The sequence below is a fragment of the Cricetulus griseus genome, chromosome 3 (assembly GCF_003668045.3).
Source record: "Cricetulus griseus strain 17A/GY chromosome 3, alternate assembly CriGri-PICRH-1.0, whole genome shotgun sequence".
Taxonomy (NCBI): Eukaryota; Metazoa; Chordata; class Mammalia; order Rodentia; family Cricetidae; genus Cricetulus; species Cricetulus griseus.
Window position 1 is genome coordinate 248624951 of NC_048596.1, and position 22890 is coordinate 248647840.

Sequence of the window (22890 nt, forward strand, 5' to 3'; positions counted from 1 at the left end):
TGGACTTTGGGAGCCCTTTCCACATATAGGGATACTCTCTCGGCTTTTTTTTTTACACACTGGGGATGGTCTAGGCCCTGCTCCAAATGATATGATAGACTTTGAAGATTCCCCATGGAAGGCCTCCCCTCCCTGGGGAGCAGAAAGTGGTTGGGTCAGGGGTCAGTGGGGAACAGGGGAGGAGGGTAGGGAGAGGGAACTGAGATTTGACATGTGAAAGAAGCTTGTTTCTAATTTAAATTTAAAAATGAAAAATGCTCATATACATAACATAAAAAATCACTCTAAGTGGCAAAATCATATTTGTACTTCTGGAAAATATACATATATGTGTACCTGATCATAAATGCCCACTTCAGTTTCAAGTTTCCTATATAATGGGAAACTAAAGAATATACTACAGTATTTTTTTCCAATGGTATATATGCCATTTAATTTTACTTACAGCTCATGTGATTGTGTTTAATCTCTCCCACTCTGCACGTTTTTCTGCATGTGTGACTACCAAATTTATTGTGGTACTTACATGACCTACAGTACAGCAAAGCCATTCATGAGTTATTGGTAGAAAAATGGTATGTAGACTCATTTGTATCCCCTTTTCTCCATGCCTTTTCCTGGAATAACAAGAGAAGAAGTATTCCTGTCTTTTTTAGACTTTCAAATGCAAAATGGAAAAGTTCAGTTAGTTTGAGCTCAGAATTTGAGTAAATGAATCCATGTTAAGAATATTAGCATATTTGTTCAGTAGTGCTAATTTTTAATGAGCACTGATACAAACTTAAAGGAATTAAGGATGTGAACCTTTTACTTTTTTTGTTCCATTTGGAATCAGATTTTGTTATCATCTTCCTTTCTAAACAATCTCCCTCTATACTAAGCTCTTGTTTTCTTCCCTCACCCTAAAATTTACTGTTTAATAGAAAAGCAAAGAACTTTATTTTAGAACCAGCTTTCACTGAACCCAATGTTATAGTATATACATATTCGAATTGATTAATTTCTTGGTCACAACTGATCTGTATCTTACTTGTTATGATTTAATCATATTTTCTTTTCTCATGGCCATGGAATATATTCATCATCCATGGTAAGTACCTCAGAAATTCTGAAAGAAATTAGACTAAATGTTACAATATTTATCATAAAGAAACTGGTTCATTTATTACAACCATGAACTCATACCAGCTGTGGTGACCACCAAGATTGGCACAAGGTCATGTCAAACAAAATCTCAGCATCGATAGGGTATGTGACCTCTAGGTTACACCACTTACAGTGGAATTGTTGGCAATTGAGAGTAGTTGGGTGAGGAGGGAATCATGATTGCTTTGAGGATCTCACACTAATGAGCTTTCCATGCACTGGTAGGTGGCACCACACATCCATGTACATATGGGAAGCACCCATTGGACTTGGTGGATCATTGAAAAATACACAAACATGAACTTAGTAAGTAAGCATGGTGGGGGAGATGAGTGGAAATTTGGAGGAGGATATGGGGGTAGATGTGCTCATACTCCATTTTGTCCATTTATGAATGTATATAAAAAATGAAAAGGAAAAAAATATTCTGAAAATGGAAAGTATTAGTGTTTTCTTTATTCTACAAATGAACTAAGGCAAAAAAATAATGTCTTTTAAAAGCTGCCAGAAATGGTGTGTGAATTTGTGACATTAAGTCACTTTTGTCTAAAAAAAAAAAAAGTCAAGAGATTGGAGAAATGGTTAAAGGGAATTACTGTTCTCTTAGATGACCCAAGTTGGGTTCTAGTACCTACATGACAGGTAACAAATATTTTTAACACCAGTTCCATGGGATCTAGTGGACTCTTCTGGCCTCTGAGAATGGTGTATGCACATGGCACACCTATATACGTGTAGAAAATTATACATGGGAAATAGTTTAAAGATCCTGTGTGTGTATGTGTGTGTGTGTGTGTGTGTGCATGTGCATGTGTGTATGTGTGTGTGTGTATGTGTGTGTGTGCATGTGCGTGTGCATGTGCACTTGAGTAGACATGTATGCAAATGTGCTCTTGTGGTTAAATGGAAGTACCATATAAAATGGACAGCATCATTACTAGACACTGCAGATGGACAAAACATCCAGTACTAAAAATAGATTGCCTCTTTCAGAATTTTTGACAAATGAGTTTCCATGGATGCCAAAATATTATAGGCTATTTCCAATGCTATTGTTACTCTCTAGAACTTCATGGGAAGAGCCAATAATGGAAGAAAACATGTAGTAGAGTCATAGAACATTGATATCAACCTGTTACTGACAAATTGGCTAGATTTCATGGGGTTGGAAGATTGTATGTATTCTAGCAGAGTAAAAAAGTATTCTTCAGTGTTCTTCAGCTGTGAATGCTGCAAGCTACAATAATGATTGGCCTGGCAAGATGTGCCCACTTTTGCAATAGTGGCACAAGCATCATGTTGGCAAACAAACACCATCAGATTGGATTTAATTCTAACTCCACATGATGAAACCTATGCTTTGCACCAATGCTGGGCCAAGAACTGGTAGCTAGATAGGTTATAGAAAGTCTAACACTGAACAAGAGAATAACTGCAGGCCATACAACAGTAAGAGAGATGAACAGACATATATCTGATAGTCCAACTTGGGACTCTATCTTCAGCATGCACCAGAGGTGAGTTATTAGGAATTAAAATATATGTGTGTAGAGAACAAACTTCAGTCTCAAGAAAGACACCCAAGTTGAGAATTGGTGGTCACGTTCTGTGATACCACCAAGATTTCTTATGATTGTCTTTCAAGATAGGATACTGAGGCTCTTTATGCTTGTGTTAGATCATGTATAACAAAGATTATAAACATATGTCTACCCTAATAGGTTATTTCAGGAAAACTTGTTAGTGTATTTTTAAAATATAAAACATAATGACATGTATAAAACACAAGATTTGGACCTTTTAAGGAACAATTATGAATGAAGAGAAGCAAAAATATAAAGTATTAACTAATGTTTTTACTTCATTTTAAATACTCTTTTTTATTAATTTTTAGAGTAGGGATTCTCTGTAGCTTTGGAACCTCTCCTGGAACTTGCTCTATAGATCAGGCTGGCCTGAAATTCACAAAGATCTGCCTCCTTCTGCCTCCTGAGTACTGGGATTAAAATTGTACATCAACATTTCCTAGCTTATTTTTAAGTTCTTATGTAATTATTTCAATATTATATTTCTGTCACTATAGTATTTGCTATCTGTTACTGAAAACTAGGAACTGAAATGTAAATGGAATGAATTCCAACAATCCACAAGTTTTTGAAAATTAATGGGATTTTAGGATAGATAGGAAGTTGACAGACATACAAGGAAGGGAAATGACTGGAAAAGCAATCGGTATAATTCACAGTTTTGCATTTTCTGACAGGAAGTCTCCTTTTAGAAGTAACTAGAAGGAAGTGAGGTACTTACAAAGTTGTGGGACAGAGGGATGATCTCCAAAATATACAAAGAACTCAAGAAGCTAGTCCTCAAAACACCAACCAATCCAATTAAAAAGTGGGGTGCAGAACTAAATAGACAATTCTCAATAGAGGAATCTAAAATGGCTAAAAGACACATAAGAAAGTGTTCAACATCCTCAGCCATCAGGGAAATGCAAATCAAAACAACTCTGAGATACCATATTACTCCTGTCAGAATGGCCAAAATCAAAAACACCAATGACAGATTATGCTGGAGAGGATGTGGAGAAAAGGGAACACTTCTCCACTCCTGGTGGGCATGCCAACACTTTGGAAATCAGTACGGTGACTCCTCAAGAAAATGGTAATCTGTCTACCACAAGATCCAGCAATTCCACTCTTAGGCATATGCCCAAAATAAGAACATTCATACAAGGACATCTGTTCAAAGATGTTCATAACAGCACTATTTGTAATAGCCAGAAAGTGGAAGCAGCCTAGATGACCCTCAACAGAAGAATGGATACAGAAAATGTGGTACATTTACCAATGGAGTACTACTTCAAAGAAAAAAATGGAATCTTGAAACTTGCAGAAAAATGGATGGAACTAGAAGAAACCATTCTGAGCGAGATAACCCAATCACAAAACGACAAGCATGGTATGTACTCACTCATATGCGGATTTTAGACATAGAATAAAGGATTACCAGCCTACAATCCACACTGCCAGAAAAGCTAGTAAACAAGGAGGACCCTAAGAGTGACATACATGGTCCTCTGGAGCAGGGGAAAGGGTCAAGATCCCCTGAGCAAATTGGGAGCATGGGAAGATGGGGGAGGGAGCTAGGAGAATGAGAAGGGGAGAAGAGGACAGATGCTGAGGACATGAGGGAGCAGAAAGGTTGAGTCAGAGGAAGAATAGAAGAAAACAAGAAAGGAGATACCATAATAGAGGGAGACATTTTAGGTTTACAGAGAAATCAGGCACTAGGGAAATGTCTGGAGTTCTACAAAGATGACACCACTTAACAATCTAAGCAACAGACGAGTGGCTACCTTAAATGTCCTCCCCGGATAATGAGATTGATGACTGACATATATGCCACCCAATAGCCCTCATCCAGCAGCTGGTGGAAGTAGAAGCAGACAGCCACAACTAATCACCGAACTGAACTGGAATTCGGATGCAGAGGACGAGTGAAAAGCAAAGGGGTCCAGACCAGGCTGGTGAAACCCACAGAAACAGCTGACCTGAACATCAGGGAAATCTTGCTCCCCAAACTGATAGCTGGGATGACAGCATGGGACTGATCCAGAACCCAGGAACTGGGTTTCAGTGAGAAAACCTGGAAATTTTCAGGACCTCTTGTACTAGTTCAGTACTTATCCCTACCATAGGTGTAGACTTTGGAGTCCCATTCCACATAGAGGAATACTCCCTGTGCCAAGACACAGGGGGGTGGGCCTAGAGCCTATCCCAAAGTATACAATAGACTCTGATGACACCCTATGGAAGGCCTCACCTTCCATTGGAAGCAGAAAGGATAGGTGATAGGTAGGGTTTTAGTGGAGAGGGGGTAGTAGGGGAGGATGGGAGGGAAAAGGGAACTGGGATTGTCATGTATAACAATCCTGTTTCTAATTCAGATAAAATATCTGAAAAAAAAAGTTGTGGGACATTTTTGAAGAGAATTAACTAATCAACTGAAACAAGATATATGGAATGAAGAGGGAAATTCACAAATAGAAGGAGAGAATGTTCACATATTTATTGCAAATAGAGACACATTCTCTGGATGCCCCTGTAATCTCTTTCCCCCTTCTGGACATTGTCTGACCTTAAATAGATTGCATGTAGCAATCAAGATTACCTTACCTATATCTACCTACATTAGCCCTTCTAGTAAATAAATTGTTTTTTTGCAATAGTTAATATTTCTATTCCTTATAAGGGATATTATCTGAAATTTAGGTCATAATGCTTATTGATTTGGGCTCCAGTATAATTCAGTCATTCCTCTTTTGGGAAAGCCAGCACAGGTAAGGCACTTACAAGTTGTTAGCAATTTTGAAGCAAGTCCATGGATGTATTCTTAAAGAATGATATCATGGTCAAATAGATCATGGAGAGACACCTCCTGGGGCCATCTTCATTTTATCACTCAGAACAGAGGCCACATTCTTGCAGAGGATCAGGCTTGACAACAGGATCAGCAGGTGCCCCTGCTAAATAGAAGCAGGAGCCACTGAGGGATGATTCATTTATCTGAGTTTTCAAGAATTATCCTCTTGGGGTGAGAGTGGGGGTCAGCAATGTGTCCTTGACTGTATGAATTGCTCCAGTTAAGCTACTGTGGTGAAGAAAGATCCTCCACTGTGAAAATTTAGGTGAATAATTATATTTGCTTTGCTATGTAGTTGCAAGAATTAGGCAAATTCCCTCACTTTTTATTATTCCCTGGATGTGTGTGAACATTATAGACACCTGGAACCTAGGTTAATTTTGAGCACTCTCTGCAGATGGCCTCATGTCTGGAGAGTTTATAATGATTTTCCATTCCCAGATGCTGCAAAGGTTTATAATGATTTAGCTGAGTATTTCAAGAGTTGCATTTTGAACACTGCTATGACAAGAACATCAGAGTTCATCTCTTTGCTTTATGTTTGATTTGAGGAACGCCTGACTGATGGCTACTAATATTCAGCATGAGGAGAATCTGTCATCAAAATGATCCCATAGGCTGAGTTTTCTACCTAAAGATAAAAATCCCATGTATTTGTCATTTTATCAAAAGCATTGGGTCTATTTCTTTAAAATTGAGCTTAACAATTACCCTGGGAGTAGATTGTGCCTTTGTAACTGTCCTCAAATTGTACTGCTGAAAGGGAGGGTACATATGGGTAAATGATTTGCTCTAAGTCCTGTTATTACCCAGTGGGGGATGCAAAATGCCCACACACTTGGACAGGACACCCATCTTGCTACATCTTACACTCCTGGGGGCATCCCTTGTGTACCTGAATAGAACATAACTTTTATAGTCCCAATGCCCAGTGTAAGCAGAAAAGAACAAAATTTGCCTGGAATTATGTATAATGGGAGACACAGGAAGCTTGATTTTATCTACTTCCCTTGTGCTGTAAAACACACATCTTTAAGATGTTTGACAATGAACAGTGTTGTTTTTATCCTCAATTTAATGCTTTAACAGATAAGTAGAGGCTGACTTCTAACATGTCAATAATTTATATACTCAATGGTATAAAAGCACATGTGCATACCAAATGAAAAATTACTTTATAAATTCAATGATGCTATCACTAAAACAATTCTGAAATTTAAAGGAAAAATGGTGTTTCTTATGTAATATGAGCCTTTTCCTAAATTTTTTTGAAGACTCCAGCCTGGAACTAAAGTAATGCTAAGGGTCATACCTGGTAAAATGCTTACAGTCAAATGCTCAAAGTATTGCAAAGGTCCTAGAGTATTAAATGCAAGCAAGCAACTTCTTAGCTGAAAAACTAAGTTGATATGAGAAAAATTATTATTATGAAATAATATTTTTATAAATGTAGTGCTTTTATAATATAATGTTATTAAGAATTGATTACATGAAACATATATTTATATGGATGAATTGCCTTATTATCTAAAGTGTTTTACATTCTAAGATAAGTTAAAATAGTAGTTCCTTCATATTATTTTTCCTTACATTAATTTCATTACTGTTATGCAATTTTCTGGCCAATATTACCTACAAAGGAGATTCTTCAGAAACCTCCCTTTCTGTTAGCAATATTGTTTGGCCTATACTATACTCACAAAAATTGTACAAATATGCTCCCATTGTATACTGAGACCTCAGAACAGAAATATTCTTTAAGCCTTTTCAAGAGAAAAATATATATGAAATACAGTAAATAAAAAACAATAACTTCTGTCTCTGTTATACTTGTATAAATATGATACTTTCATTCTTATATTCCCAATAAGCTATAGTTTTGAATATCAGCACTGTGATATATATATATATATATATATATATATATATATTATATATTGAATGTGTATTGGCTTAAAATTTTAAAAATGGATTTTTTCTTTGGAATTATACTTAAACATTATCAGAAGTTTGTTCATTGCACCAAAAATAATTCTATAACTGTTCCTTGAGTGACTATAAGCTGCTATACTTACTAGTTGAATTAATACTTGGGCCATAGTATCATCATTGACAATTCTCCAACTCTGCAGCACCTTCCAGACTCTGAAAGTCAGTCAACACAGATGATGCTTCCACCTCAACCCTAGCCTAACTTTTATGACTGTCTTCAGTACTGAGGCCCACCAGTTAGTTTCTGTGTACATCTAACTATAGATGCAGCACCATAAATATTGTGAGTGATCACAAAAGCATACTTTTCCAATAAATCTTAAGGAAGTATCTCCTTCTCAAATCTGGAATTTATTGGATAAACATAGGGCTCTCACAGGTACATTTCCCTTCATGTATGAACTCTCTTAAACATTATTTAATAGTTGTCTTTAGTATCCTTCCAGATGAGTGAGGTATGTAGAGGTTGGATTGATGTATGGAAACTTTGCAGTGATTCAGTATTTCTGTAGATCTACTGTTACCTGCTTCAAGAAACCATAAATTCACTTCTGATATCTGGATCTAATGGACATTAATCCCCACATCTTGGCAAAGGTGTTACATATCATGAAGAAGCCTTAAACATGTATCAGTTGTTCCTTCCAAAGCACAAGGTTGTGCAGAGTAGCATTCATGACATCACCAATTCCTTTCCAAGGCTATTATAACTACATGCAGCTCCATGAACTGTTTATGGTGCTCCACCTGGGAATTCGACATATGAGTAGGAAGAGTTGGCATCTGGCTAAGTGTCAAAGAAGGAGCAGAGCCCATTCAGACCTGCCAAACCTAATGTTCCTCCAGATGTCTTCCACCTTTTGACAGTTTTTCTTTTCTTTTCTTTTCTTTTCTTTTCTTTTCTTTCCTTTAGCCCCTATGCTCTGAGTTGTCTATCTGTCAAAAGTGATTTAGGGAAGGAACCAGGTCTAGGTGAATAATCTCTTTCCCCACAGACTTTTCCCCCTTTGTCAATAACACAAGTTAAACATGCAGTTTACAGCCTCACCCAAAACATTCTAACTGTGATGTATAGCATGCAACCCTGCTACACATCTACCTTCAGCATTCCTATCTCCATGGGAGAATTATACACAGAGTACTCTCTATGGTAGAGGCAATCACTTACCCCTTGGGCAAGGCATATACTTTTTATGTTCAGTAATCTATGTCCTCATTTTGTCACTATTGGCTTTGGTCACCAAGGATTTTGGTATAGCCATGAATTTCAGTTGACTTGGCAAATGAATAAGGAATCAACAAATCCATTAAAATTGAGTTTCAAGGTCTCTGTAATGTCACCATCAGTTGTCATATTGATTCTAACAAGTGTGTTCCCACTCTGAGAGAAACAAGAAATGCAATGAAAAGATGCTGAGGAGATGAGACTCACTGAAACATGATTGAAATGTTTAGGAGAGAGACACAGTGACATCTTATGCTCATAACATAACATGTTCTACTAAAAACAGCCTTACCAGTTACTTAGAGTCAAGGTGCATGGTGACTCTTTTTTCTTTGACTGTGCTTTTCTATAATTTCACTGTCAAAGTTGGATTCTAAGAATGGCTGGCTTCCTTAAAGTATTTCTTATTCCATATTCTCATTAACTTTATTGTACTTTTTAATGACAAATGTTTATTTAATAATCTTACAGTTTTTCATAAATGCATCCTATATTACATATTTTATTCTTTGTTGTAATAAAATATTTGACAAAATCAAAGGATTCTTGGCTAAGACAAGGATTCCTGTTATAATCTTTTAAAGTTTGGAAGGCATAGTGGTAGGAGCTTGAGACATCTGGGACATTAACACTGAAATCAGGAAGAAAAGAAAGAAGGATACTCATCACTTTCTATACATTAGACAACCATTTAGTATTTCATTCCAGAGAAAAACTTATTCTTCATGTCCTAGTAGTCATTAATTATCTGTAGCTTTTCATATAAGTGGTTGGGGATCTAGTGAGGTTTTGCCTATTCATGCTAACCTGTCAAATCTTGTTGTCATTAGTTAGGTCTTTTTTAGGTGATGAAAATTTGGAGGTAGGAATAGGAAGGGGGAAATGCTGTAATTTGTTTTAATCTCAGAAAATGAAAGGAAAAAATGTCACAAACAGAAGAATCACTTCCAAACTCTTTCTTGCTATAACTCTAAAACCAAGTTTTAAAAAAATAGTAGGTAGGGGAGGAGAGGGAGTGAGAGAGGGAGGGAGAGAGAAAGCAAGAGAGAAGCCAATATCTCTGATGAACATAAATACAAGATACTCTGTTAATTGCTTGCAGATTAAACACATATATTAAAAACAGAATCTACCCCAATCTGTCTTTATCTCAGAGATACAGGTATAGTTCGATAAACTTTGTCAATTAATCTAACAAATCATAGAAATGGAATCATATACAAAAGCACATGATCATATTAATAGGTACAGAAAACTCCTTTTGTAAATTCAACATGAATCAACAGTTAAAGTCCTAAGAAACCAACAACCAACATCATCCTAAATGGAAAAAAGAAACTCAGAGTAATATTATTGAAATTGGGGATGTGCTGGGTGGTGGAGGAGAAAGGCTTTAATCCCAGCACTCGAAAGGCAGAGACAAGCAGATTTCTGTGAGTTCAAGGCCAGACTGGTCTACAGAGTGAGTTCCAGGACAGGCTCTGAAAGTAAAAAGGGAGCCCCTGTCTTGAAAAACAAAACAAAACAAATCGGGATGAGTCAGTGATCACTGTATACTGTGCTCATTCCTTTTCCATTGACCTCTTGCCAATTAAGCATCTCTTTTTTGTGTGTTAGTAGAATGTCCACACTGCTAATGCACTGACCACTAAATGAACCAAGACACTGAAAATTGCCTTGTTATACTTTAAAATATCTAAAGCTTTCTTTTTATCTTCTTATGAAGGATTGTGTTACACAAATGGGGAGCATCACAAGATAGAAAATTAAAAGAAGCTTAAAAGAAATCAATCACTTAAGACTATCTTGGTATTCTGAGTCTTGGCACATGTAACCACCAAAATACTGATACCTCAAGTGCCGGAGATAATGGCTAACCTTATGTGTGTCAACAAATAGCCAGTAAGAAGGTTTATAAACATCAGAAAACCGGAATTCTTTATTGGCTACTGTAATGATAGAAGCTCTGACCATGTACACTTCATCTCCTTCAATTCCATGTTTAACCTAATGACAAAAGTGATAGTTATCATTGTTTATATTTGACTGTTCTTATTCCTTTTAAGTGTTGAGTTGTGTTGATATAAATGTCAGCAATAGAAACTTCAGCTAGAGTCATGAATTTCCATGTGCTCAAGCCCAGGTAATATAAATCCCCTAATCACCTAAAGACTAGACACAAGATACAAGCATACATTTTCTTTGAGTAAACTCAGTCTAGGCAAAGTATATTATTTTGTGGCAAGTCAAGTAGAGGATCATGATATTGACTCTTGACCACAGACTCATGTTAAAAAGAGGCATGATGGGGTGGCTGTTAACAGTTTTCTCACCTAAGACTCACAGAGACCATGAATGCTAGCAATGAGATATGTGCGGATAGTTCACTTTCCCAGGAAAGGTACTGTCCCTATGACTGTGAAGAACAGCTACATCCCTTAATGCATGCATTTTGCCCTTGCACACTGAGTTCTTTAAAAATGTAACATTCACCACAGATTCTACATCATTCATGAAGGAAAGAAGTAGAAAGTAATAATACTTCTCATCTTCCTGGCGATCCTCATGTTGTGTTCCAGTGGGATTTTGATTTTTACCTCAGTATTGTTGACACTTGAAAGGATAGCAAAAGGGCCTCCTCACATGTTCTTGGGTTCCATCACCAAGGAATACAGAGGGTCCTTCCAGGCACGAAGTATACTTGGTATCATTTTCAGATAGCGTGGCAACTATGCAACAGTAAGTGAGATCAAATTAAGGTAAGACTAACATGTATTATATTTGATTTTTATCAGTGAAGAAGAGCTAAAATATTCATTTGTTATTCTTACTGGGTTTTAGAATATTTCTATAGATTAAATTTTAGGCAGAGTTGTTAAATTTTAATCATTGTCTTACATTTTGTTAAATGATGTACTATGTTAAATAGTAACAACTTTTTAGTGAAGAATCAGATTGCTTTTACTGTATTTTCCTTCTGAAATTATACCATTTGAATTTCCTGGACTATATTGTCTACTATATGATTGTGTTGCTTGTTCATGAGAATGAGAATATTTGCTGGTATTCATTAGGTGCCAACAGGACCTGATTCAGAAAGACAAACCTTACCAATGGTAAAGCCAAATGGTGCAACCATTTTGACTTGGATTCATCCCACCAGTTATATTGTTTACAATTTTGCTCATTTGCTAATTTTGTTAATTTGCTCTTAGATTATTTTGGGATATAAAATCAAAGATTTAATAAAGAAAACAAAGCATTCATAAATGAGCTATCCTCAGTCTACTTACCTCCCTGCCTTGCCTCAAATAGAGTAGCTCATCATTTAGTGTAGCCAGTGAAGAACAAAGGCACAGTGTTGCCTTCTTTGCCACCATCAGTGGGAATCTCACAGTAGTTTGACCTCCCTGGAAGTAATCAACACCAGGATCATATAGGAAGCTCATCTTTGATTTAAAATACTTGCTGTGTCTGCTATCTGCTAGGTATTTCAATGATAAGAGCAATAAAAATGACAGAAGGAATCCAATGGACTTTTAAAGGAAAATGTAAAAAGACATGAAGGGAAGGAACATAGCAAATGTTGATAGATCCTGGGAGCTCTGTGGCATATACCTAATAGTGAGTGCTTCAGTTAGAAGAAGTGAAGATTCCAATTCTTACTGTTCCTGTTTATGGTAAAAGTTCAATAGTAACCTAACAAATCTTTAATTTACTTTACTTAGCTAATGTAATAATGTTTTTGTAAGGAAACTGGAGTGTATACAGTAGCCTGTGAGGTGTCTGATGGTATAGAATGTTCACAAATTCCGTCTCCTCCTCCTCTTCACTTCTCAATCAATATTCCTTTGATATGATGTTCAAATGAAATCATTCCAAGCTAGGTTATTGCAGGGAATCAGACAGAATATATGACAATTACAAATTTAAGTTGATCTTCTTTTCACTTTAAGGAGATAATTTCATCTTGAGGGATATTATATAGTATTTTCTGGGTCTACTATTAATACATAATAACTGTAACTGTATTTTCATCTCATATATATATATATATGTAAATATATACACATGTATTTACAACATATATATATGTTGTAATATATATAATATATTATATTGTTATATATATTGTTGTATATATATTGTATATATATGTATATATATGTGTATATATATATATATATATTGTAATATATATATATATATATATATATATATATATAATATATATTGTAAATGTGTATTTATATATAGGTGTTCAATTCAGGTCAAAGTTTACAGCAGAATGATAAGTAAACTGGGTAGTAGAACATTGCCAATGCCTTGCCTTCTAAATACATAGCTATGCTATGTAATTATGTTAAGCATTTATTTTTATTTTTATTTTTCATCAACTAAAAAAAGATGGTTTTTTATTGTTCAGTCTTTTTGACTTTCTTGAAGGAATGAGTACCACATCAGTTACAATGCTTACAATAATCTACAGAATGGAAAAGCCTGTCCTGTATACTGCTTTAGTTGTTTAGGATAAAAGCACAAGTTGAAGACACACTAAGATCATTTTGGCTTCCTCTTTCTGGTGATTTTAGGGAAAAAGCATGGCAGCTTTTGCATCTCTTGGTGTCAGATTCTTTTCTGTCTGTTAAATTGTAACATCTGTAGAAGATAAAATAATTATGTATCTAGGTTGTTGGAATTAATAATTTTTCAAAAGAATCCATGGCCAGAATATGGATGCATTTAATAGGTATCTATTTTTTAATGATTTTTTAATGATTGCAAAAACTCAGAAATTAGGGGGAACATAGTTGTTACCTACTCTTTTTCTCAAGTTTTATAGTCTCATTTTGTTTTTCATCTATGTTTTTAGTTGTGAACCATTTCCTATCTTACTACGTATTATTTTGTCTTTTCACCCGTACAAAAATTACTGATTTGAAGCGAAATCTTTAAAAGAACAAATAAGATTTTAAAGATCACCTTCTTCTAAGATTTGAAGCAAAGTCATAGCATACATGTATCTATATTTAAAGTTTATGTTTCCAGTGGTAAAATACTGATGTGTTTCCTTTAATAGGTATTGCAAAATTAGACTCTTTTTTTCTAGTAACACTGAACATATGTACATTAAAAAAATCATAAATCATCAGAGGAATTAAATTGCCTATGACAAAATTAATTATCCAATTTAGGCATTTAAAAATGAACAAATGGAGCTGGAGAGATGGCTCAGAGGTTAAGAGTACTGACTGCTCTTCCAGAGGTCCTGAGTTCAATTCCCAGGAGCCACATGGTGGCTCACAACCATCCGTTATGAGATCTGGTGCCCTCTTCTAATGTACAGATATAAATGAAAGCAGAATTTTGTATACATAATAAATAAATAAAATATTAAAAATTTAAATAAATAAAAATGAACAAACAACGAAGAATTTAAAAATACAAAATATTAATTAATATGCATTCATTCCTAAATTTATAACTCTTTAAACATCATATTTGTGTAACTCTATTAGTTAAAATATCTTTTATTTAAAATTAATAGTCAAATATTTTGTGAAACTTTAATGGATCACTAAAAAGATTAGGAATTTAAATGATTGTCAATTTAAAATAGGGAATGAAAAGAAACATGTGAGCAAAAGTATAACATGAGTATAAATTTATTTGAAACCCAGGAACACATTTTATGTTTGCACCTAATTAGAGTGAGGTCTTTCTTATCTTCTCGACTTTCACACTGACTTACCTAGAAGTGATAACATACAGCCATCCAGCAGAGAGAAGCTATTCTCACTTCTAAACCTGTTCCCCTATTGAACAAGGTCAAGTAAAGGGAATCTTATACACCAATTCCTAGCATTTGGGAGTAGCTGAAAGCTACAATTTTGTCCCTCCAATACCTGACACAGTTTCAGTGTAGGTTAGCTCTGTTCCATCTGTGGCTTTCCATTCAACTAAATGCAATAGATATGTCATCTACTAGATATCTGCCACATGTTCAATAAGAATGCCAAAAGAACTGGTTCCCCACCAACAAAATCAAGACTGCAGTTTTCCCCCTACAACAACTTCTATAACTTTATGTCAAAGTATGTTTAGATTTGTACGAACATATTTAGTAAAATCAATTAAGAGAAAACCTTGAGATGTCTCTGCATTCATCTGTGATTCCCAGAGCTGACTTCCTCTACTGCATGATTCTTAGTTGATGTTTCCTTTACCTGCAGAGGTAATTGTGCTGTTGGGAATTTGGCTCATGATGCTTTCTCATCTAAGTTGCAGTGTGCTGCAATCATTGGCACAAAGACTCCTTTAGAAAGAAGCTGAGAGTAAGGAAGGTACTTATAAATTTAACAAACATGTCTGAAGTAGAGGCATTGGACAGCCGGAATCAGTCAAGGGGAACAAAAGAAAAACTGGCAAATAAAAACCAACACAAGTTAATACTTAATGTACATATCCAGACTCATCTTATGGGATGCCCAGTGTGGGCAAGCCTTATCTCTTTTCCCCTCCTTGATCTTAATTGATTTTGACCACAAAACATGTAATTATCAAGAGGAGAAAAATTGTTTGTCCAGCCTTCCTATTGTCTAAGCATTATCTATGGGTACTAACATGTGTTAGGAATGTTTAAACAAAGTTTCCAAACACTTAAGTGTTTATGAAAAATGTATGATATTTTCTTTCTATATTGAATCTGTTGCAGTTTAATTTAGTGCTGTTTGTTTCACTGTACCCTTCTTCATTAAATAGCCACAGTACTTTAGTGAAGATGCCAGATGACATGCTGCATCCTGCAAGCCAGATCAGGAAAGCAGAGCTCTACTACTGTTGCTATACTTTCCTGAATTCTGTGAAAAATTCTGTGTAAGTGAAGCATTTTTCCTTTAGTTAAGTCATTTGTTGTGAATCTTTAAGAAATCATGATTCTCCCATCGACCTGTTTCTACTTTCTGGAGGGTAACACTTTCTTTGGTATGTGAAGGGACATTACCTGAGATTTGATTTATGATGGTTTCTGTTAAACTACAATGCACATGAACATTCATGGTTGAAAGATGCCTGAAACACTGAGGTACTTACAAATATCCTGTGTGTTGCTATAGCAAGGCCATTGATATGCTGAGACAGTATGATGGCATCATCAAAAACATCTTCGGTGAACATATCACCGAAGCCATATCCACTTGTCAATTGTCAGTACAAAAGCCACATCTTCCCACAGGAGGAGGTTTGACACCAACTGCATCTGCAATGTCCCTGATGTAGAGAAACAGAGCTATGCTGAGATCCATTTATCTGACATTATCAACACTAACAATATCTCTGCCCAGTGTCCTTCACTGTATTGTTGGTCTCTGTGTTGCTATGGTAATAAATACCTGTGATTCACAGAGATAAATCAATGACATATACATAGTTGCACAGATACTTTAATTTTAGAGATTGGCAATTTCCTACATTTTAGATTTCTATCAGAAAAAGTCATTCAGTATAAAAAGTTTAATACCGTGGGAATCTACCCTGGTTTGTTGGCGGTCAGATTCTCCAAGATTTTGCTTCTAACTCAGTGTGCAATATTTGCATTTTGACAAGGACAACACTTTTTATCTGTTACTTGTATCTTCATACCTCATGGATTTAAACATGTGATTACTCAGTGCCTAGTAGTCAAAATGAAGAGAATAAGGTTATCAGAAGGATAACATTAGGTGGCTTTGGAAGGTCACAATAATAAAGACATGCATCACTGTTTTGTTCAAAGCCTTCAAATTGGTTTTTCTATAAATTTTACTTTTATAACACTATGATTAGACTGTTCCTTTGTAACATGTTTGAATGATACTGGTACAAGAGAAGACCAGAGTCTTCTCTTTACCCTGAGTCCAATTAATAGATGGTGAAATAGGTGAGATGCCATCACTGAACTTTTCATCCCATATTAGCATGTCTTACACTCCTGGGAGCTTTCTTGAACATCTAGATGCCAGAGACTACATCCATAATGCTGAGACTCAGTGTTGTAATGGAATATTAATTTAGGAGGTATTACACTTGTTTATGCTGTGTAACATTTGTTGAAAGATGCAAGGATGTTTTTAATTCTTATTTGTTGCATTTGTTGAAATCTGTGAAGTTGTGTTACTTTTTCTGTCTAAATACCTGATTGGTCTACTAAATAACTGAATGGCCAATAGCAAGACAGAAGAAAGGATAGGCAGGCCTGCAGGAAGAGAGAATAAATAGAAGGAGAAAAAGAAAGAAAGGAGATCTAGGAGCAAGAGAAGCAGAAGGACTAGAGGGGCCAGCCACCCAGCGACAGTCAGAGATGGGATACAAGGAAAGAAAAGATATACAGAAATTGAGAAAGGTAAATTCCCAGAGGCAAATTTTAGACAGGATAATTTAAGAAAAGTTGGTTAGAAATGGGGCAAGCTAAGGACAGGCATTCATAAGTAAGAAAGAGCATCCTTGTATTTATTTGGGAGCTGGGTGATGGACTCTCATAATATCCAAAGAGCGTAAAGGGTAGAAAAACAACCAATAACACAGGTTCTACAGAAATTCATGCTCAAAAAGCACAAAATTTGCCTCTGATCATATGAGAACAGAAGCCCTATTAATCATTTTATCTGTATTTCCTCCTTTGTAATATAATTATTAAATTTTTGGGCATTATCATTGTTGGATTCTTAACTAATTTGCTGATTCAACAGATGAACAGTGACAGAACTACAAGACATTGACAATTATACTCAACAAAAAAGGCACAGAAAACAAATTAAAAACTTGTTTTAATTCCTTAGCATTGTCTCTAAATGAACTTCTGAAATTAAAAAAGGAAAATATGATTTCCAGAAATAAAAATTCCCTGCAAAATTTATGACTCCAAACATGTATCCAGCATGACAGGCAAGGGAAAACCTGATAATTTATGCCTGAAGAGCACCTAACAAACTCCTTGTTTTTTTTTGGAGGGGTGGGGCTTTTTCATTATTGTTTTGTTTAGGCATTTATTATATTATTCACTCTTGTTTGCTTGGATTTTCATTTTGTGAGAGACGCAAAATGAATTCAGGTGGCTAGGAGGTTTAGCAGTATCTAGGAAGAGTCAGGAAAGGAGAATAAACAGGGTCAAAGTAAATTACCTGCAAAAATTTTTAGTTAAGAAAGGAGAAAAATAAAATTAAAATAAAAAAATACGAGAAATTTTGTAGTATAAAATGTAACTAGGTGCATTTTTATTACACAACTAAATCAGTATTATATAATTCATTGTGTGCATGTTCATTTTCATCAAATATAATGGTTCCATGTAATTGGACATTTTCATTGGATCCCCAATAATGACATAGCTTAGGCTTGCTTCTAACTAATTCTTATAACTTAAATATCTTTTAATATCTTATAACCCATATCTTTTAATATACATTCTTTTTTTGTATTGTTAGTTTTTTTTATTTGAATTAGAAACAAAATTGTCTATCTTAAATGCCCTCCCCAAATAATGAGATTAATGACTGACTTATGTACCACACGATAGCCCTCATCCAGCAGCTGGTGGAAGTAGAAGCAGACACCCACAACTAATCACCGAACTGAACTGGAATCCAGATGCAGAGAAGGCAAAGATGTCCAGACCAGGTTGGTGAAACCCACAGAAAAGCTGAAGTGAACATCAGGGAACTCTTTCTCCCCAGACTGATAGCTGGGATGACAGCATGGGACTGATCCAGACCCCAGGAACATGGGTTTCAGTGAGAAAACCTCGGAAATCTTCGGGACCTCCTGTAGTAATTCAGTACTTATTCCTAGCACAGGTGTGGACTTTGGGAGCCCATTCCACATAAAGAAATACTCCCTGAGCCAAGACACACGGGGGTGGGCCTAGGCCCTATCCCAAAGGATACGCTTGACTCTGCTGACACCTTATGGAAGGCCTCACACTCCAGGGGAAGCAGAAAGGATATGTGATAGGTAGGACTTTAGTTGCGGAGCAGGGGAGTAGTAGTAGAGGACAGGAGGGGGAAGGGAACTGGGATTGTCATGTATAACAATCCTGTTTCTAATTCAAATTAAAAAATCTGAAAAAATAGTAGTAACAAGATTGTTTTACATGTCAGTCCCAGTTTCCTTCTCCCTCCCATCTTCCCCTACTACCCCCCCCAACTACCTCCCTGCTCCCCAGGGAGTGTGAGGCCTTCTATAGGGGGTCACCAGAGTCTATCGTATCCTTTAGGATAGGGCCTAGGCCCACCCCGATGTGTCTTGGCTCAGGGAGTATCCCTCTATGTGAATTGGGCTCCCAAAGTCCACAGCTATGCTAGGGATAAGTACTGAACTACTAAAGGAGGTCCTGTAGAATTGCAACGTTTTCTCACTGAAACCCGTGATCCTGGGGTCTGGATCAGTACAATGCTGGTATCCCAGCTATCAGACTGGGGAACAAGAACTCCCCATTCTTCAGGTCAGCTGCTTCTGTGGGTTTCGCCAGCCTGGTCTGGATACCTTTGCTTATCACTCATTCTTCTCTGCAACTGAATTTCAGTTCAGTTCAGTGATTAGCTGTGGGTGTCTGCTTCTACTTCCACCAGCTGCTGGATGAAGGCTATAGGATGGCATATAAGACAGTCATAAATCTCATTATCAGGGGAGGGCATTTAAGGTGGCCTTTCCACTGTTGCTTAAATTGTTAATTGGTGTCATCTTTGTAGATCTTCAGACCTTTGCCTAGTGCCTGATTTCTCTGTAAACCTAAAATGTCTCCCTCTATTATGGTATCTCCTTTCTTGTTTTCTTCTATTCTTCCCCTGATTCAATCTCTTTGTGTTCCCTCATGTTCTCCTCAACCCTCCTCTTCTCCCCTTCTCATTCTCCTAGCTCCCTCCCCCCTCCTCCCTTGTTCCCAATTTTCTCAGGAGATCTTGTCCCTTTCCCATTCTCCAGGGGATCATGTATGTCTCTCTTAGGGTCCTCCTTGTTTACTAGCTTCTCTGGCACTGTGGATTGTAGGCTGGTAATCCTCTATGTCTAAAATCCTCATATGAGTGAGTGCGTATCATGTTTGTCTTTTTGTGATTGGGTTACCTCAGAATAGTTTCTTCTAGTTCCATCCATTTTCCTGCAAATTTCAAGAATCCATTGTTTTTTCTGCTGAATAGTAAGTACTCCATTGTGTAAATGTACCACATTTTCTCAACCCATTCTTCAGTTGAGGGGCATCTAGGCTGCTTCCAGGTTTGGCTACTACAAATAGTGCTGCTATGAACATTGTTGAACAGATGTCCTTATTGTATGAATGTGCTTATTTTGGGGCATATGCCTAAAGTGTGATTGCTGGATCTTATTGTAGACTGATTCCCATTTTCCTGAGGAGTCGCCATGCTGATTTCCAAAGTGGCTGCACAAGTTTGCACTCCCACCAGCAGTGGAGGAGTGTTCCCCTTTCTCCACATCATCTCCAGCATAAACTCTCATTGGTGTTTTTGATTTTAGCCATTCTAACAGGAGTAAGATGTCATAGTTGTTTTGATTTGCATTTCCCTGATGGCTAAGGAAGTTGATCAATTCCTTATGTGTCTTTCAGTCATTTTAGATTCCTCTATTGAGAATTATCTAGTTAGTTCTGTATGCCACTTCTTAATTGAATTGTTTGGTGTTTTGGAGACTAGCTTCTTGTGTTCTTTTATATTTTGGAAATCAGCCCTCTGTCAGATGTGGGGTTGGTGAATTAATATACATTCTTTTATGTGGCTTAGTTACATTTACTTTGTATTCCCCAGGCTACTTCCTCTCCTTCTGGATGCCCTGAAAATTATGCCTAGTTACTGCACATTTAGTGTTTTATTAAGCCAAACACTGTGCCATATCTTCACACAATGTAAAGGAATATTCTACAATTTTCCTCCCTTTTGCTCAAATAAAAAAGGAAAGCTTTTAACTCTAAAATAATAAAAGGATAAACAACAAGAATAATTACTAGGAAAGAATTACATTTACAATGTCCAGTCCATTTATTTGTATTTGGCACATTTGGGGAAAATATCCATTATTTATTTTATTTTGATGTGCCCAAATCTCTGTACATAGTTCACCTTTTATCATAACTAAGGAGAACTGCAACTATGATTACCTAGTCTTCAACTCCACCAAAGATCTACGAAGGATTTACTATTACCTGAGTAAACAGGAAGTGCAGCATAAGCCTTTCTGAAACCTACAGAAATAGCAGAAACCACTGGTTTCCTCGACAGTCACCTAAGGTTCATGTGATTTCTGACTGCTGCAGGTTAATGAGCACCTCTTTAGGGGCCAGTTGCAAAGCAGTACTTTTACAATATAAACTCAAGCTACAATACCTTCAAACATAGTATAGATTCTTACTTCTTATTGCCCCTCTGTAGATGGGCTTTTTATCTGAACTAAGTATTTTCTGGCTGGATCTGCACCTGGGCAAGCAACCTGTTTCCCACAGATAAAATTCTGGGACAAAAAAAATTCTTTATCCTCAGGCAAAAATTTCCAAGGTGATATGTATCAGATATCCTGTTGAACACCCTGTACAGGGGATATGTAGTAGATATCCTGTTGAATACCCTTTTAGTATATTCCTTTGTTCAGGACAGAATTATACACATGTAATTTTTGAGAAGGGTATAATTGTTCACATTTAGGACAAGTTCAACTTTGTTCATCTTCACTTCTTTGTACTTGTCCATCCACAGTTCCCTGTAGTCCAGAGAATTTTGATTTTAGAATGTGCCTCTGGTTGGTTATACATAGGACTTTTTAGGTGTTTTCTCTTTCTTTCTTTTTAAACATACCATATATCATATATACCATATATTAAGTCATTTTAGATAACTAGAATTGTGAGCTATCAAAGTTCAGAGTAGAAAACACAGTAGGAGCTGGAGGGTTCTGAAAGTCAAGAGGAGAAGTCATAGAAATCAGTAATATTCACCACTACAAACACAGGAGGATTTTGTAATATTTAATGAATAAAACTGTGTTTGTAGTTTTCTACTCACAAGAGTATAGTTAACCCTGTTTGAAATTCTGCTCAGAGTGTCCTGTGAGACAATGAGTATCTCCTCAGGTGTGGACATTGGTAAAACACGTTCTCTGCATAGAGAGTTTATGGATATGCTTTAATATTACTTAACCTTTAAATTTCATTATAATTTATCTAGTATATAGTGTGATTATTCTTTAATGGCTGCCTTCTTGACCCTCCTTCTTTTCCAGCATCTTTTTTCATATAATTATCCACTCAAATTTGTGCTAACCTAGTTTTGGTGCCATCCACTGGAATATGGGCTATCTAAAAGTGGCCACATACCCTCCCTTCTTTGAAGCCATTAACCATAAATATCTCCTAAGTCATGGGATAGGGACTGTGTCACTTCCACACTCCATGTTTGACTACTGTCTTGCAGTAAAAAGTTCTTATACAAGCACAGCTTGTCCAGAAAACACTGCTTTGATCTGGGTGCTCACTGCCCTTTGTCTCTTAATAGTTTGTCCCCCTCTTCCTGGAACTTGGGATATTCATGATATAGATATACCACTGGTGAGTTAGCATCCCACTAATACTTGTTCTCTGGACTTCTATTATTTAAGAATTCCTTTGTTAATCACCATGTACTGTACAAAGGGAATCCTCTAATAAGGCCTCAGAGCTTCAGCTATTCTGTGAGTACAGAGATCAAACTTCAGAAGTTAATCTGAGATAGCAATTTCTTTGACAAGGGGTAAGAGCTTTCCTTACCTACAACTGCATGGATACATTAAAATGCAGTTAGTAATTATTCCTGGCCTATTAAACTCTTGGCTTTACTTGAGTGCAGGAAGTTTAGGGACAAGAGTGGGCATTCCCCAGGCTAGGGCAGATAACAGGGTGCACCAGCCTGGCTGGACCTAGAGAGTTGATTATGACATGAGATGACAGGATAAGGTCTGATGAAACAAAATGACTAATCATGTACACAGGATGAATCCTGTGTGAATCCTGGCCCAAACCTGGAGGTTGGGAAGACATGGGCATGGCTTCTAAGACTAGACTGGACTGCTGAGTGTGATGCCAAGTGGTC

The 22890-nt window shown here is 36.5% G+C and overlaps 1 protein-coding gene across 1 annotated transcript in view; it reads right to left on the minus strand.

The window, feature by feature from the left end:
* Positions 1 to 11927, minus strand: part of LOC100761856 (prolactin-2B1-like) — a 49912-nt gene extending 37985 nt beyond the window's left edge. Inside the window, exons 1-2 of the mRNA XM_027409244.1 lie at positions 11895 to 11927; positions 10667 to 10795 (exon numbers count right to left, since the gene is read on the minus strand). Coding sequence (XP_027265045.1) covers positions 10667 to 10795; positions 11895 to 11927 — 162 coding nt within the window. The remainder of the gene's footprint in view (positions 1 to 10666; positions 10796 to 11894) is intronic.
* Positions 11928 to 22890: the final 10963 nt, after the last annotated feature.